At 39.9% G+C, this 12,663-nt stretch overlaps 1 protein-coding gene and 1 long non-coding RNA gene across 3 annotated transcripts in view; one reads left to right on the plus strand and one right to left on the minus strand.

The window, feature by feature from the left end:
* grin2bb (glutamate receptor, ionotropic, N-methyl D-aspartate 2B, genome duplicate b) overlaps positions 1-12,663 on the plus strand; it is a 136,830-nt gene that overhangs the window by 116,984 nt on the left and 7,183 nt on the right. For both annotated transcript variants that reach the window (XM_026170716.2, XM_026170722.2), the window contains exon 14: positions 6,010-6,248. In XM_026170716.2, coding sequence (XP_026026501.2) covers positions 6,010-6,248 — 239 coding nt within the window. The remainder of the gene's footprint in view (positions 1-6,009; positions 6,249-12,663) is intronic.
* Positions 9,954-11,456, minus strand: LOC145429443 (uncharacterized). Its single transcript, XR_013909670.1, has 2 exons — positions 10,957-11,456; positions 9,954-10,440 (listed from the first exon to the last, which is right to left on the minus strand). It is a non-coding gene; the product is annotated as an uncharacterized LOC145429443 (long non-coding RNA).

Consider the following 12,663-nt stretch of genomic DNA (forward strand, 5'->3'; position numbering starts at 1 on the left):
TCTTCTTTTTTTTTTAAACCACATAACTGTGACCTATGAATTATTCAAGCATAAAAAGACACCGCACTCAAGGTATAAAGGTGTTGTGTCAATACATAACAGACAACCTAGCAAAGATTCTGCTGAAGCCTAATCAGAAATGGTCTCTTCCTTAAGAAGCCAATCTTACCATGATACCATGCATCTGATTGGCAACAGTTTCAGTTTTCAGCATGACAATGATCCCAAACGCTCAGCCAGTGCAGTAAAATAGAACCTGAATAATAATGGATTGGATTTATATAGCGCTTTTCAAGGCACCCAAAGTGCTTTACAATGCCACTATTCATTCACTCTCACATTCACACACTGGTGGAGGCAAACTATGGTTGTAGCCACAGCTGCCCTGGGGCAGACTGACAGAAGCGAGGCTGCCATATCACGCCATCGGCCCCTCTGGCCAACACCAGTAGTGTCTTGCCCAAGGACACAACGACCAGGACAGAGAGCGCGGGGATCGAACCGGCGACCTTCCGGTTACAGATACGCCTCCCAACCCCCTGAGCCACGGTCGCCCCATGTTACACTTTCTATTCAACACTGAGTGTTTTGAATAGAAAAACACTCAGCATGACTCACCTATCAGTCATGGATTGTCTGTCCAGAGCCTTGACGGCAACACTGTTGAAGCAGTTTAGGATCATTTTGACTGAGAAGAGAACAAAAGGCAGCCAACATCCAAAGAAGAGCTTTGAATGTCTTTCAAGAAGCCTTCAAAAACATTTACTCAAGACTACTTAAAGAAACTACCAGAAAGCTTGTTCACAGAAGTTCACGATGTGTTGAAGAATAAAGGTGGTCATACCAAAAATTTACTTTTAAGTTTGTTAAAACTGTACAAATTCTGTTTTACTTATTATCTTTTCATCTGTGATGGCATGTTTCAGTAAACTTATTCCTCATTTTCCAAGCAAAATTTTAAAAAATGAGGGGTGGCTCAAGACTTTTGCACAGTACCCTACTGTACTAAAAAAATAATAGTGAAACTACCGCCTTGGTCTACTACCGTTACATTTTGTACCTCAGGAAATAAAAGACACAACTGTTCCTGATGTGAATCTTTGCCTTCAGAGAATACACCTTCTCCACTTCGACTGATAGCATGTCCTCCACACTGCTCACCTCACTACCTGCCAGATCTTATACTCTACAGCACGCTGACACACACTCATACATACACAGACGTGGCCTTCCAGGTGCTATCACTTTCCATTGTGTCGTGCGAGATGGATAAAGAGGTCAGTACGGAGAGAACATTCACCTTGGATCAGATCGTTCGGAGTCAGATTGATCCAGACGTCGACACACACTGTTGGGAACTTCCCGAGTGGCGTACATTAAAGTGCTGGCTTGTGAAAGGATGTGATTGTGACATGTAGCTGTGTGGATGCTTGAGTGTTGTGACACATCTCCACGAATATATCCAAATGGAAGTAAAATCTTGCCGTGTACACGAGGCCAGCACATCAAGCATTACCTCTCATTACCTCTTGCAGATTGTTTGGCTGTCAACACACATACAGGTTAAGAGATCAGACTCATCGATGTTTGCTCATTTCTGTTGCTTCCTGTTCGAGTCAAGTTGTATGCAGAGGGGAAGGGGTCAGTAGCGGCTTTGCAACAGGAAATAGTGGAACTGCATACAGAACAGCCAGGAATGATGCAGGATCAGGAGGAACAGGTAAAGGTGGAGGAGAGGGGTGGGGTGGGAACAATGAAAAATAAGAATAAGCAGAGTAATAGGAGAAGAATTTTAATCATAGATATTTCTTTCACATGATAAATTCTGCTCATTAATCTAATATATCATCAATTTGGTTCACATTCTACAAAAAAAGCGCAAGCTATGCAGATTTAATAGCAGTAAGTATTCAGTTTGGAGAGCTGTTGCAAACTGTTTAGATGAATCAGTCATGCTGGAGCTAAACATCTGTTTGGAAATTTAAAGGGAATCAATGAATTCCCATTTGTGCTTTGTAGTCACAAGTCAGTCTAAAAAGTAGGTTATTCTATCAAATATTTCTCAGGCAATCTCCCACCACTTTGATCATTTAAATTTCCTTTTTGAGGCCATTTATTTCCCAAATCTTTCTGCCCTAATGTGACGTGATGCTCATTCTATTGTTTCAGCTCTGTTGATGTGACAAAAGTAGTTCTTTAATCACCAAAAAAATCACCTTGCAACGGATTGCATTTCCCCAAGTTGAAAGGTTATACTCCTTGTTTTAGTCCATCCAATGACTATCTGTGTGTTACTCATCAGCATGAAAAAACTGTCAGCCCCCCACTTTAATACTACCACATAACACAGTGCTCTGTATCCCTCACTGAGGCTCATTTTGGTCTTAATGTACCAACCTACTGTTTGTCCCAGCAAGTCTAATACTTTTGTTTTATCAATGGAGTCTCAAACACGTGCACAGCTTTGCCGTTTTCATTGGCACTGTGTCTCTTACTCTCACCTCGACATATGGACATAGATGACATGCATATTTTGTTTTTTTTAACATGCAGGGTTAATATTTTATCCTAAGCAACAATCTTTCCCTAAACCAAAGTAGTTTTTCGTCAATACACCCAAACAAAAATTAAATGAACACAAAAGTTGAAAAATGTAACTAAAAACAGAATGCATCGATTTGCAAATATTCTAAACCCATGTTTTATTCACAGTAAAATGCAGAAAACATGACATTTTGAAAGTGAGACATTTTTATTTCATAAAACAAAAATTAGCTCATTTTGAATTTGGCAGTAAACGTTGGGTAACAAAAGGCTGGAAAATTAAGTGGTACTAAAAAGAAACAGCTGGAGGAACATTTTGTAACTAATTAGGTGAACTTTCAACAAGTCAGTAAAATGATTGGACCATCGAGCGGCAGATGGCCGCCCATCCCTGAGCTTCATTCTTCTGGAGGTTTCTTCCTGTTAAAAAGCATATTTCCTTTCTACTGTCACGCAAGTGATTACACATGGGCTACATGCAGTGTTGGGGAGTAACGGAATACATGTACCGCCGTTACGTATTTAAAATACAAAATATGAGTAACTGTATTCCGTTACAGTTACCGTTTAAAAAGGTGGTATTCAGAATACAGTTACAAAAAGGGGAGTGGAAAGGTTGGAGTTGTCATCGAGGAAAAACGGGAGCTGGAAGCATGTAAATATAATAATAACCACTTCAGCCAAGAAGAGTGCCTGACGAGCCCAGTTGTAAGTAAGCTATTAAGACTCGACTGTACACCGTGTTCGTGTTTTCCTCCGAAAACAATAAGTTCCGTTGGAGCAGTCTTTCAATGTCTCTCTCTGTCTCTCGCAAGAAAAGTTGACCCACACAACAAAGTAAAGCTATTTTTCGGCTACGAGCCGACAGGGACCCCGCCGTATTAGTCAGAGGTCCCTTTACTACAGCTCGGAGTCGCGGACCTTCAGTAATAGTAATAAATCACACAGCAATAGTACATTCACGTTGTTGTAAAAAGCATGATAATATATTAAGTAATCCAAAGTATTCAGAATACGTTACTGTCATTGAGTAACGTAACGGAATACGTTACAGAATACATTTTGGGGCATGTATTCTGTATTCTGTAATGGAATACATTTTAAAAGTAACCTTCCCAACACTGGCTACATGTGATTGTTAGGGTTTTCTCTGTATTATTGTAGGGTCTTTACCTTACAGCATAAAGTTGTATTGTTGTGATTTGGTGCCATATTAATAAAACTGAATTGAACTGAACTATAAAGAGAGCATGTTTGACAGGCAGAGTTTCTCAGAGGCAAAGATTGACAGAGATTCCCCAATCTGCAAACAAAACTGTGTCTGCAAGCTGTGGAACTTCATCCTAATTATAGAATATTGTTCTGCAATGTAAAATTGCAAAACTGAAGTTCTAATCATGTATATTACATAGTATCAGCAAAACATCCAGAGAATCTGGAGAAATCTCTGTGCGCAAGGGACAAGTCCATAAATCAAAACTGTTTGTAATCTTTGGCTGCTCGGGCAGGACTGCATGATTCTGTCATAGAAATCACTGCACGGACTCAGAAACACTTCCAGAAATCAGTGTCTGTGAGACGACTGCGTCATCTAAAAATGTATGTTGCAAAAACGTAGTCATATATGAAAATGATCCAGAAACACCGCCGTCTTCTTTTGACCTAACCTCTTTGAAAATGTAATAAGACTAAGTGGAAAATGTCAATTTTGAATTTAAGATTCTTTTCGTAAAACATGAATTCTGCATTCTCCAGACCAAAGAGAAGAGGCTCCATCTGGCTTGTAATCAGAGCTCAGTTCAAAAGCCTGAATCTGGTGTTAGAGCATTCTCATTCCCAACGTGTCACATACCGACGATTTGTAACGGCCCGAGGCATTGCATAGTAACGTGAAAGGTACCCTTCCACATCCTTTTGAGACGATCCGGATTCTCAATTGAATCTAACAGATTACCACTTGTGGCGGTAACACATCTCCGTTTCCAGAGCAGAGGCTCCAGCCCTCCATTCCAGGCCTAACTATAACCTTAATCCTTAACCAAAACCTTAACCCTATCAGATCGTGTTTTCCAAAGTGATTCCAAACAGCTCTCATGCCTCCGAGCGCATAACATACTGACGATTTGTCACATAGTGTTGGGATGTTATGTGTTGGGATGGGAACATGTTTGTTAGAGTCTAATGAACTGGAAAGGCACCATTGATGCTGAAAGGTATATATAGGTTTAATTAAGAGCAACATTATTATGCAGATAATAATGGACTCAACTCGTGATGTTGCTGCCATCAAATTCAAAATGACCTTATTTTGTTCTTACATTTTCTTTGTTTAAACATTTGATATGTTTTCCAAAGTGCAAAACACAAAACTCCTAAACGATCTACAATGTAATCTGCGTGTGTTGAAAATACCAGCAATAATTTTAAAAAATGTGCATATGATACAAGCGTAAATAATCCAGAACCACCGAGCACTGGTTTGAACAAAGTCACTGTGCTCTGCTGCTTCGTGATATTTTCTATGTAAACTCAGCAGTGGGTACACAATGTTTGTTCATACTTGTTTATCCATGTCTTTTTATTTATTTCGTTTTTACTATTTGCCTCATTAGGAAGAATAGTGGAGTCAAAAAGTTCTTATTGGACTTTATTGGTGTTAATTTGTTAGTATTGTTCACTGTAAATTGACAAACACTGCAATAAATGCACAGCAATCGTAATTGTGTGGGGAAAATCTGATATTGTGTCAACCACTTCTCCCTCGACCGCTCCAACCTCCTGATGCAGACTCTATTGTTCTATAAAACAGGGCCATTATCTCGCTGTATTTAATCATCAGGACACTAGTGTTGAAGGACTTGTGTGTACTTCTGTGACACCCATCAAATCTGGTAGAAAAGCAGAATTTGACCCCTCTGGATACAAACACAGTGCACACGACCACACCTATGTGTGCAAACACTCACACACACAATAGTTTTATGTAAGCAGCAGGAAAATACCTTATACACACCATAAGCTCATACACAGATCTAACAAATCTCTCTGGACGTGTCCTCCCCCTTTAGTAATCTCCCCGGGGATGCGGAACTGGCGGCGACACAGTTTTTAGACGGAAACCCTTCTCACATGACCATGCACACTTCCTCTCCTAGGACTGCTGAGTCCCAGCAGGCAGTTGTATTTTTGGTCCCCCCCCCCACCAACACAACAAAGGGGTTAGCCTTGCATAAGCAGTCCTTAATGAGGAGGCTTGTCTGGGGGGCATTCAGTCAGAATAATAGAACGTGACATTTGTTGCATGTACATGAGACCTGAGCTGTTTTTGGCAACAATGGCCCATCTAGAAAAAACCAAACAAGTGCCGTCTTGTTTTGTACACATATTTATACATTTAGACACCTACAAACCCATCTGCATGTCACACTTGACCAGCGCTTTTGACCGGTGTGTATGTGTCTCCAGGTGAGATGGAGGAGTTGGAGGCCCTCTGGCTGACGGGCATCTGCCACAATGAGAAGAACGAGGTGATGAGCAGTCAGCTGGACGTGGACAACATGGCAGGGGTCTTCTACATGCTCGGGGCTGCCATGGTTCTGTCATTCATCACCTTCATCTGTGAACATTTGTTCTACTGGCAGCTGCGCTTCTGCTTCATGGGCGTGTGCTCTGGAAAGCCCGGATTCACCTTTTCCATTAGCAGAGTGAGTGTGCTCGTGTTTTATTTTAGGTCTGACCTCTGTCCTTCTGACAGAAAGATCACAGGAGTGGCTGTTTTAAAACCACTGGCTGTGGTTGAGGTGGATGGAGTCAGTCAGGGAGATGCGATGACTCACCTGAGCTACCTGCGGCTTCTTTTTTTTTTTTTTTTTTAGCTCAGGCTGTTGTTAACAACAAAAACAAATTCTAGTGATATAAAAAAAATACTCCAGATAGCTGCTAGAGCCCGTTATTATCTATTCAAACTCAATTTAATACTGCCAGTCATAGACAAAGAAGGTGTTTATCCTTTATCCAATTATGTGCATTTCAGTGTCACTTTTGTTAGTTAACATCTATTTCATATTTTATTTAGTGGAATTAATGCAACAAGAAAAAATCCTATTTTACTTTATTGGTGGATTACTTTAGAGATCATTGCAGGGCAGTAACATAACTGACCTCTGAAAGCACTGATATATGGGTTTACAACAGCTGCATCTTAAATAAATAACATAGGCAACAAATGTCCTTCCAGAAACTGATCTTACCCTCTGGCAGCCATCTTGGTAACACCTCTGGGGAACTTATTTGGCATTTAATTCGAGGTCTCTGTCACACTTAACAGGGAGAAAGCCATAACTTTAATTGTAATGGTTACCAGAACTGCATGTTCACATGAAATGGTGAAAAACAGCTTCAAAAGATAGCACTTAGACTACATATATGAGAAGTTATGCAACGTTACAGCATCCAGGAGCGACAACAGCAGCTCTTCCTAAAGAGCATGGAGCAAATGCTGTGCTAAATCACATGATCAGTACACTAAGACAAGAAATCTGAGTGAACTTGGGTGCATTTTTGTCTTTTCTATGATGACAAGTCAATATGTTGATGTTGAAGCTCTGCTGTTCACATGTCAGTGCAAAAACAGAAAAAAGAAGAAAGGACGCTTCATGGCCCTGATGTTCGATCCTGCAGGTGCTTCTCAGCAGGCCAGGTATAAGTACAAAAAAGAGAAACAAAGCCCAGGAAAACTTAAAAAAAAATAAAAAATTTCCAGCCTCTACAAATATGACCGTAAAGAAGTACTGAGACACTTTGTCATCAGCTAAACACCCGATAACGCCCATCAACTCTAACACAAATGGCTTATCCTGTATTTTTATCAGTTTTGTTACATCCTCCTCCCTTCACCTCCAACCGGTCACGGCAGATGACCGGCCCTCGTCGATGACAGCCTCGTTCTGCTCTAGGTTTCTTCCTGTTAAAAGGGAGTTTTTCCTTCCTGCTGTCACCTAAGTGCTTGCTCATAGGGGCATGAGCACAGGGAGTCATATGCTTGTTGGGGTTTTCTCTGTTTTCTCTGTATTATTGTAGGGTCTCTACCTTACAATATAAGGCACCTTGAGGCAATTATTGTTGTAATTTGGTGCTACATTAATAAAACTGAATTGAATGGAATTGATTGGTTCTTTGGAAATAACAAATTAACACAAAAAGTAGGCATTTCAGAGGCTTGACACAAACTGTTTGTTATCCATATCTGAAAAGCAAATGTGCTTCTGTCTGCTAGAAATACCTGCACTTGGAGCTGAGGTGAAAAGCGAGCCATCGTCAAGAAGCGAGACACAGAAATCATTAAGATTTGGACACATTTTCAGAGCCTCTCTCCTGGAAGTCATTCATTGTGCCGTGCTTGTTTGTAAGCAGAGGGAGTTAGCATGCTAAAAATGAAACCTGAGAGAAGCTGAAACCTTTTTTTTTTTACCTTGTCACCTCCTCCCCATGTAAATTGGGTCCATATAAATAGTCATTTGAAGTGTCAAGCATTTGCATAATGTTACCTTTTAAGAAGCAGGTTGCTGTTGTATGCAAATTGCCTTAGTTATTATTGCCCAGGAAAAAGGGACACTGCTGTTTATGGGTTTGGTCTTAAGGATGAAGGTGTTTCTAATTGTAAGGTAATCTGGTTTACACCTACTCAGAATGACCAGAAGGACAATAAAAGAGAGTGCAGGCCATAAGCGCTACTGAAGCACACTGTCGTCTGTGTTTTTGAAATGGTAGCAACCTCCATCTGTGTTAGATTTCTTTTTCTTTTTCTTTTTTTTACAAAGCGTGAGAAGAGCTTGTCACTTGTTGAATTAAATAAATTCTAGTTGCAGACAAATTTCAGAATTGTCTCCTACAACTCAAGAGCGGATTAGTCAAGCAGATGTATGGGCAGAAATCTGTGCCATCAGAAACTGAATTTGAATAAGTTCAATTTGAATTTGAATTGCTCAGATTGAATCTGAATTGTAACTTGAATAAATGCTTTTGAAAACTGAATTTGAATTAGTCTAATTTGAAATTGAATTTATGGTTTGAAAATGATCATCACTAAATTGAAATTGAATTTTATATTTTGAAAATGAATTGATTTGCTTTGAAACTGCATTTTATCCTTTAAAAATTCAGCTCTCGAATAATTTCAGTTTCACTTCTCACCATTCAGTTTCAGTTCTACAATTCAATTTCAGTTCCAAAATTCAGTTTTTTGGAACTTACATCCGGTTCCGGTTCAAGCGCAGATTAATAGAACTACGTTTTACTAGCGGACTGAAAGTGTCACCGACGGGCATCTACAGCGTCTTGAGCTGAATTAAGACTTCAGAAGTCATTCGTCATGTCGAATGACCAGCGGATAAACTCTCAGGTTGGTAATAAATGTATTACATGTATAAGAACAAGCGTCATGTTAACAAATGATAGCCGTACAGTAACTGTTATGCTTATTGTAGCCGTTAGCTAAAAACGCTAATTTAGCGTAGTTTGCCCTGAATTCAGCTTTGACAAACAAATATGATCGACTGTTTCTAGTAGAATTCCAAAGTTGTCATCTTGTACCCTCTCAGAATGCTTGCAGAGACCCCTACAGTAGGGAAACATGCAAAACGGTGCCCAAACCTTTGTATTTTAGCTTTATTTATGCCTTACACAGCATCTCAACTCTTTAGCTAACTTAATAACTTTAGCTAAAGTGAATAGTTAGTCTAATTCATTAGTGCAGCATTACTGGATCACCTCTGTTTGAAGTGATATAATGTGATATACAACTATCACTGAAACAGCAAACTTTGTAAATAAGCAAACAACACTTCTCTAAACGTTTGGCCACAGCTGTAGATTACACTATCAGTACTTGTTCACTCTTGAGAATAATTACATTTCTAAATTTACTTTGTGCATTTACAGGTAAACAATATCTAATATTTTATCTAAATGACTGCTTTGTCTTTGAAAAGGGTGAAGAGCCTGAGGCCGGTGACAGTCCAGTTCTACTCTAAGTACATCCTTACAGTGGCTCACAGGACAAGGCTACATTCCTGTCCTGCCAGAAGAGAAGACAAACTTCAGAGTCTTCATGCAGTTCAACCACACCTGTCATATTCCATATGACAGGGGTCTCAAACTCCAGTCCTCAAGGGTCAAAGTGTCATGCAACTTTTCCATGCCCTCGAGGACTGGAGTTTAAGACACCTGCCGTATGGTGTTCATGCTGTTTTCTACCCCACAGTTACAGCATGTCTGACTGCCTGTTCAGCATATGCAAAAATATATGAGTTTAAGCATGTGATGACTAAGGCCTTCCATTATGGTGTTTGTCATCACATGTCACAGACATCTGGATGATCATTTGGAATAAATAAAATACTAAAAACATGTTACTTCATCTTTTATCTTTATTATTATTATTATTGTTCTTATTTTACACTTTTCATTGTTAGGCATTAGGTTTATTTGTAGTAGTCCTTTCCAACGTCTTTCCCTCTTCCATGTTACTGTGTCAGCTTGTCAGCATCTATTTGGGTTTGGAAGTGGAACAGAAAGTAAAGAAATCCAAAGTGCCATTAAAACCAGCAGAGGTTCTTATATTTCAGAAGAAGGGATTAATTCAAAAGAAATGACCTCAATGCCATATTTTATTTAGGAACCCTAGAGAGCACTTTGCAAAATAACACATTCTTATAATTTCACCCTCAGATGAGCCAAGCTACGACTGTCAGGGAAGGTGATGTAGGTACAGAGCATATGAGAATGGTTAAGTTAATGTCTCTTGTCTATATGAAGGCACAAGAGGGATCAATGGCAAGGTGTAGAGATTCAGTATCTTCAGTCTTCAGTGGACACTCCATTTCTGGCACAAAACACCTGTAAAAGATAGTCGATTTAGGAGGTGACCCGACAACTTCAGCCTGTCAAACATAGTAATGGAGCAGTGTGTTTTTAAAAAGCAAAAATCTAATTAAGCATGCACTCAGTACCCTAAAAATTATTATGGAAGTTAAACACAGTGCTAGTCACATATCATATCTGCACTAATGAATTAGACTAACTATTCACTTTAGCTAAAGTTATGAAGTTAGCTAAAGAGTTGGGATGCTGTGTAAGGCATAAATAAAGCTAAAATACAAAGGTTTGGGCACCGTTTTGCATGTTTCCCTACTGTAGGGGTCTCTGCAAGCATTCTGAGAGGGTCCAAGATGACAACTTTGGAATTCTACTAGAAACAGTCGATCATATTTGTTTGTCAAAGCTGAATTCAGGGCAAACTATGCTAAATTAGCGTTTTTAGCTAACAGCTACAATAAGCATAACAGTTACTGTACGGCTATCTTTTGTTAACATGACGCTTGTTCTTATACATGTAATACATTTATTACCAACCTGAGAGTTTATCCGCTGGTCATTCGACATGACGAATGACTTCTGAAGCCTTAATTCAGCTCAAGACGCTGTAGATGCCCGTCGGTAACACTTTCGGTTCGCTAGTAAAACGTAGTTCTATTAATCTGCGCTTGAACCGGAACCGGATGTAAGTTCCAAAAAACTGAATTTTGGAACTGAAATTGAATTGTAGAACTGAAACTGAATGGTGAGAAGTGAAACTGAAATTATTCGAGAGCTGAATTTTTAAAGGATAAAATGCAGTTTCAAAGCAAATCAATTCATTTTCAAACCATAAATTCAATTTCAAATTAGACTAATTCAAATTCAGTTTTCAAAAGCATTTATTCAAGTTACAATTCAGATTCAATCTGAGCAATTCAAATTCAAATTGAACTTATTCAAATTCAGTTTCTGATGGCACAGATTTCTGCCCATACAGATGTCTGTCATACATTTCCATGCCTGTTTGAAGATTGTAGCTGCGAGAAATATTTCCAAATGGCAGGGCAGGTCACATAAAGCAAGAAGGTGACAAGTGATGGGACAGCAAGGGGCTAAGAAAATTCAGAGACAGATCAAAAGATAAGTTAGCAACAGTCATGATAAAAGAATAAAACTGGTAACAGGACAAAGGGTAGCAGAGAACAGACACAGTGGTGTGCCTAGAACCTGTGTTTCATTACCTTTCACTGCAGCTGTAGTAGCGATAGATGCAGACAGATAAAGACAGACAATCCCATCGGAGCGGCTGCTGCTCACCAAAGCACCCGGAAACGGAGATAAGGCAGACCCAAAGACAGAATGGAGGCATAAAGGAAAAGAGGGGGTGGGGGTGGTTGACGAATCGCATTCATGAAAGTGACTAAGAGGCCGACGGAAACAGTTTCTGACAAGTTGACGCCTTTGAGGAATACTGGCCTGCACACTGGCTGGTGGGTAGTGCGTCCTCGACCTTTCAGAGTTGGCTGTTGCCTAAACCACAGATTCCCCCAGCCCCCATTTAAATATGCTTGTTTGACTCCACTCGCAAAATCTTCCGCTCACATGAAAATGCTGCTTCTACTAACCAACCATAGCAAACACACACACACACACACTGATGGATGGTGACCTTATGAGTAAAATTTAGTCAGTGGTTATATCTTTTACCTGTGAGACAAAAGTGATTGATCCCTATTGTTTATAAAGAGAAACAAGTAAGTAGAAAGACAGCAAGGCGAGTGTCTGCTAAATTTAAATGACATTGATCAAACCTATTGACTCACTTGCTCCCCTTGTGATATCAATTAAGGCTCTGATCTGCTCTGTCTCTTCTCACTCAGTTCTCTGTGTCTGAGGTTGAGGGCTGAGCAGCAGCTGTGAGGGTCCTCGTCGTTCCCCAGAGAAAATTCATTTATGAACTCAGACCCTATTACTGTTTAATAGTGTGTAAACAAGAGGGTGGTCATAGAGAACATGGCAATGCATTAACCTCTCTGCCTCTGCCTGTTTCTGTTTGCCTCCCTCTCCCTCTCTCCCTCTCTCTGTCTGTCTCTGTGTCTGGTATCTGCCTCCGTCTCTCTTAACATTAAACCCTCCTCTGGTTCTTGACTCCTTACTCCTGCCACACATTTTGCTGTTATTGTGATCTCTCTTGGGAGTCATACCTTATCACACTCACTCTTTCTCCCTTCCATGGTCTCACCCTCTCTTTATCTCTCTCTA

The sequence above is a fragment of the Astatotilapia calliptera genome, chromosome 6, assembly GCF_964374335.1.
Source record: "Astatotilapia calliptera chromosome 6, fAstCal68.1, whole genome shotgun sequence".
Lineage (NCBI taxonomy): Eukaryota > Metazoa > Chordata > Actinopteri > Cichliformes > Cichlidae > Astatotilapia > Astatotilapia calliptera.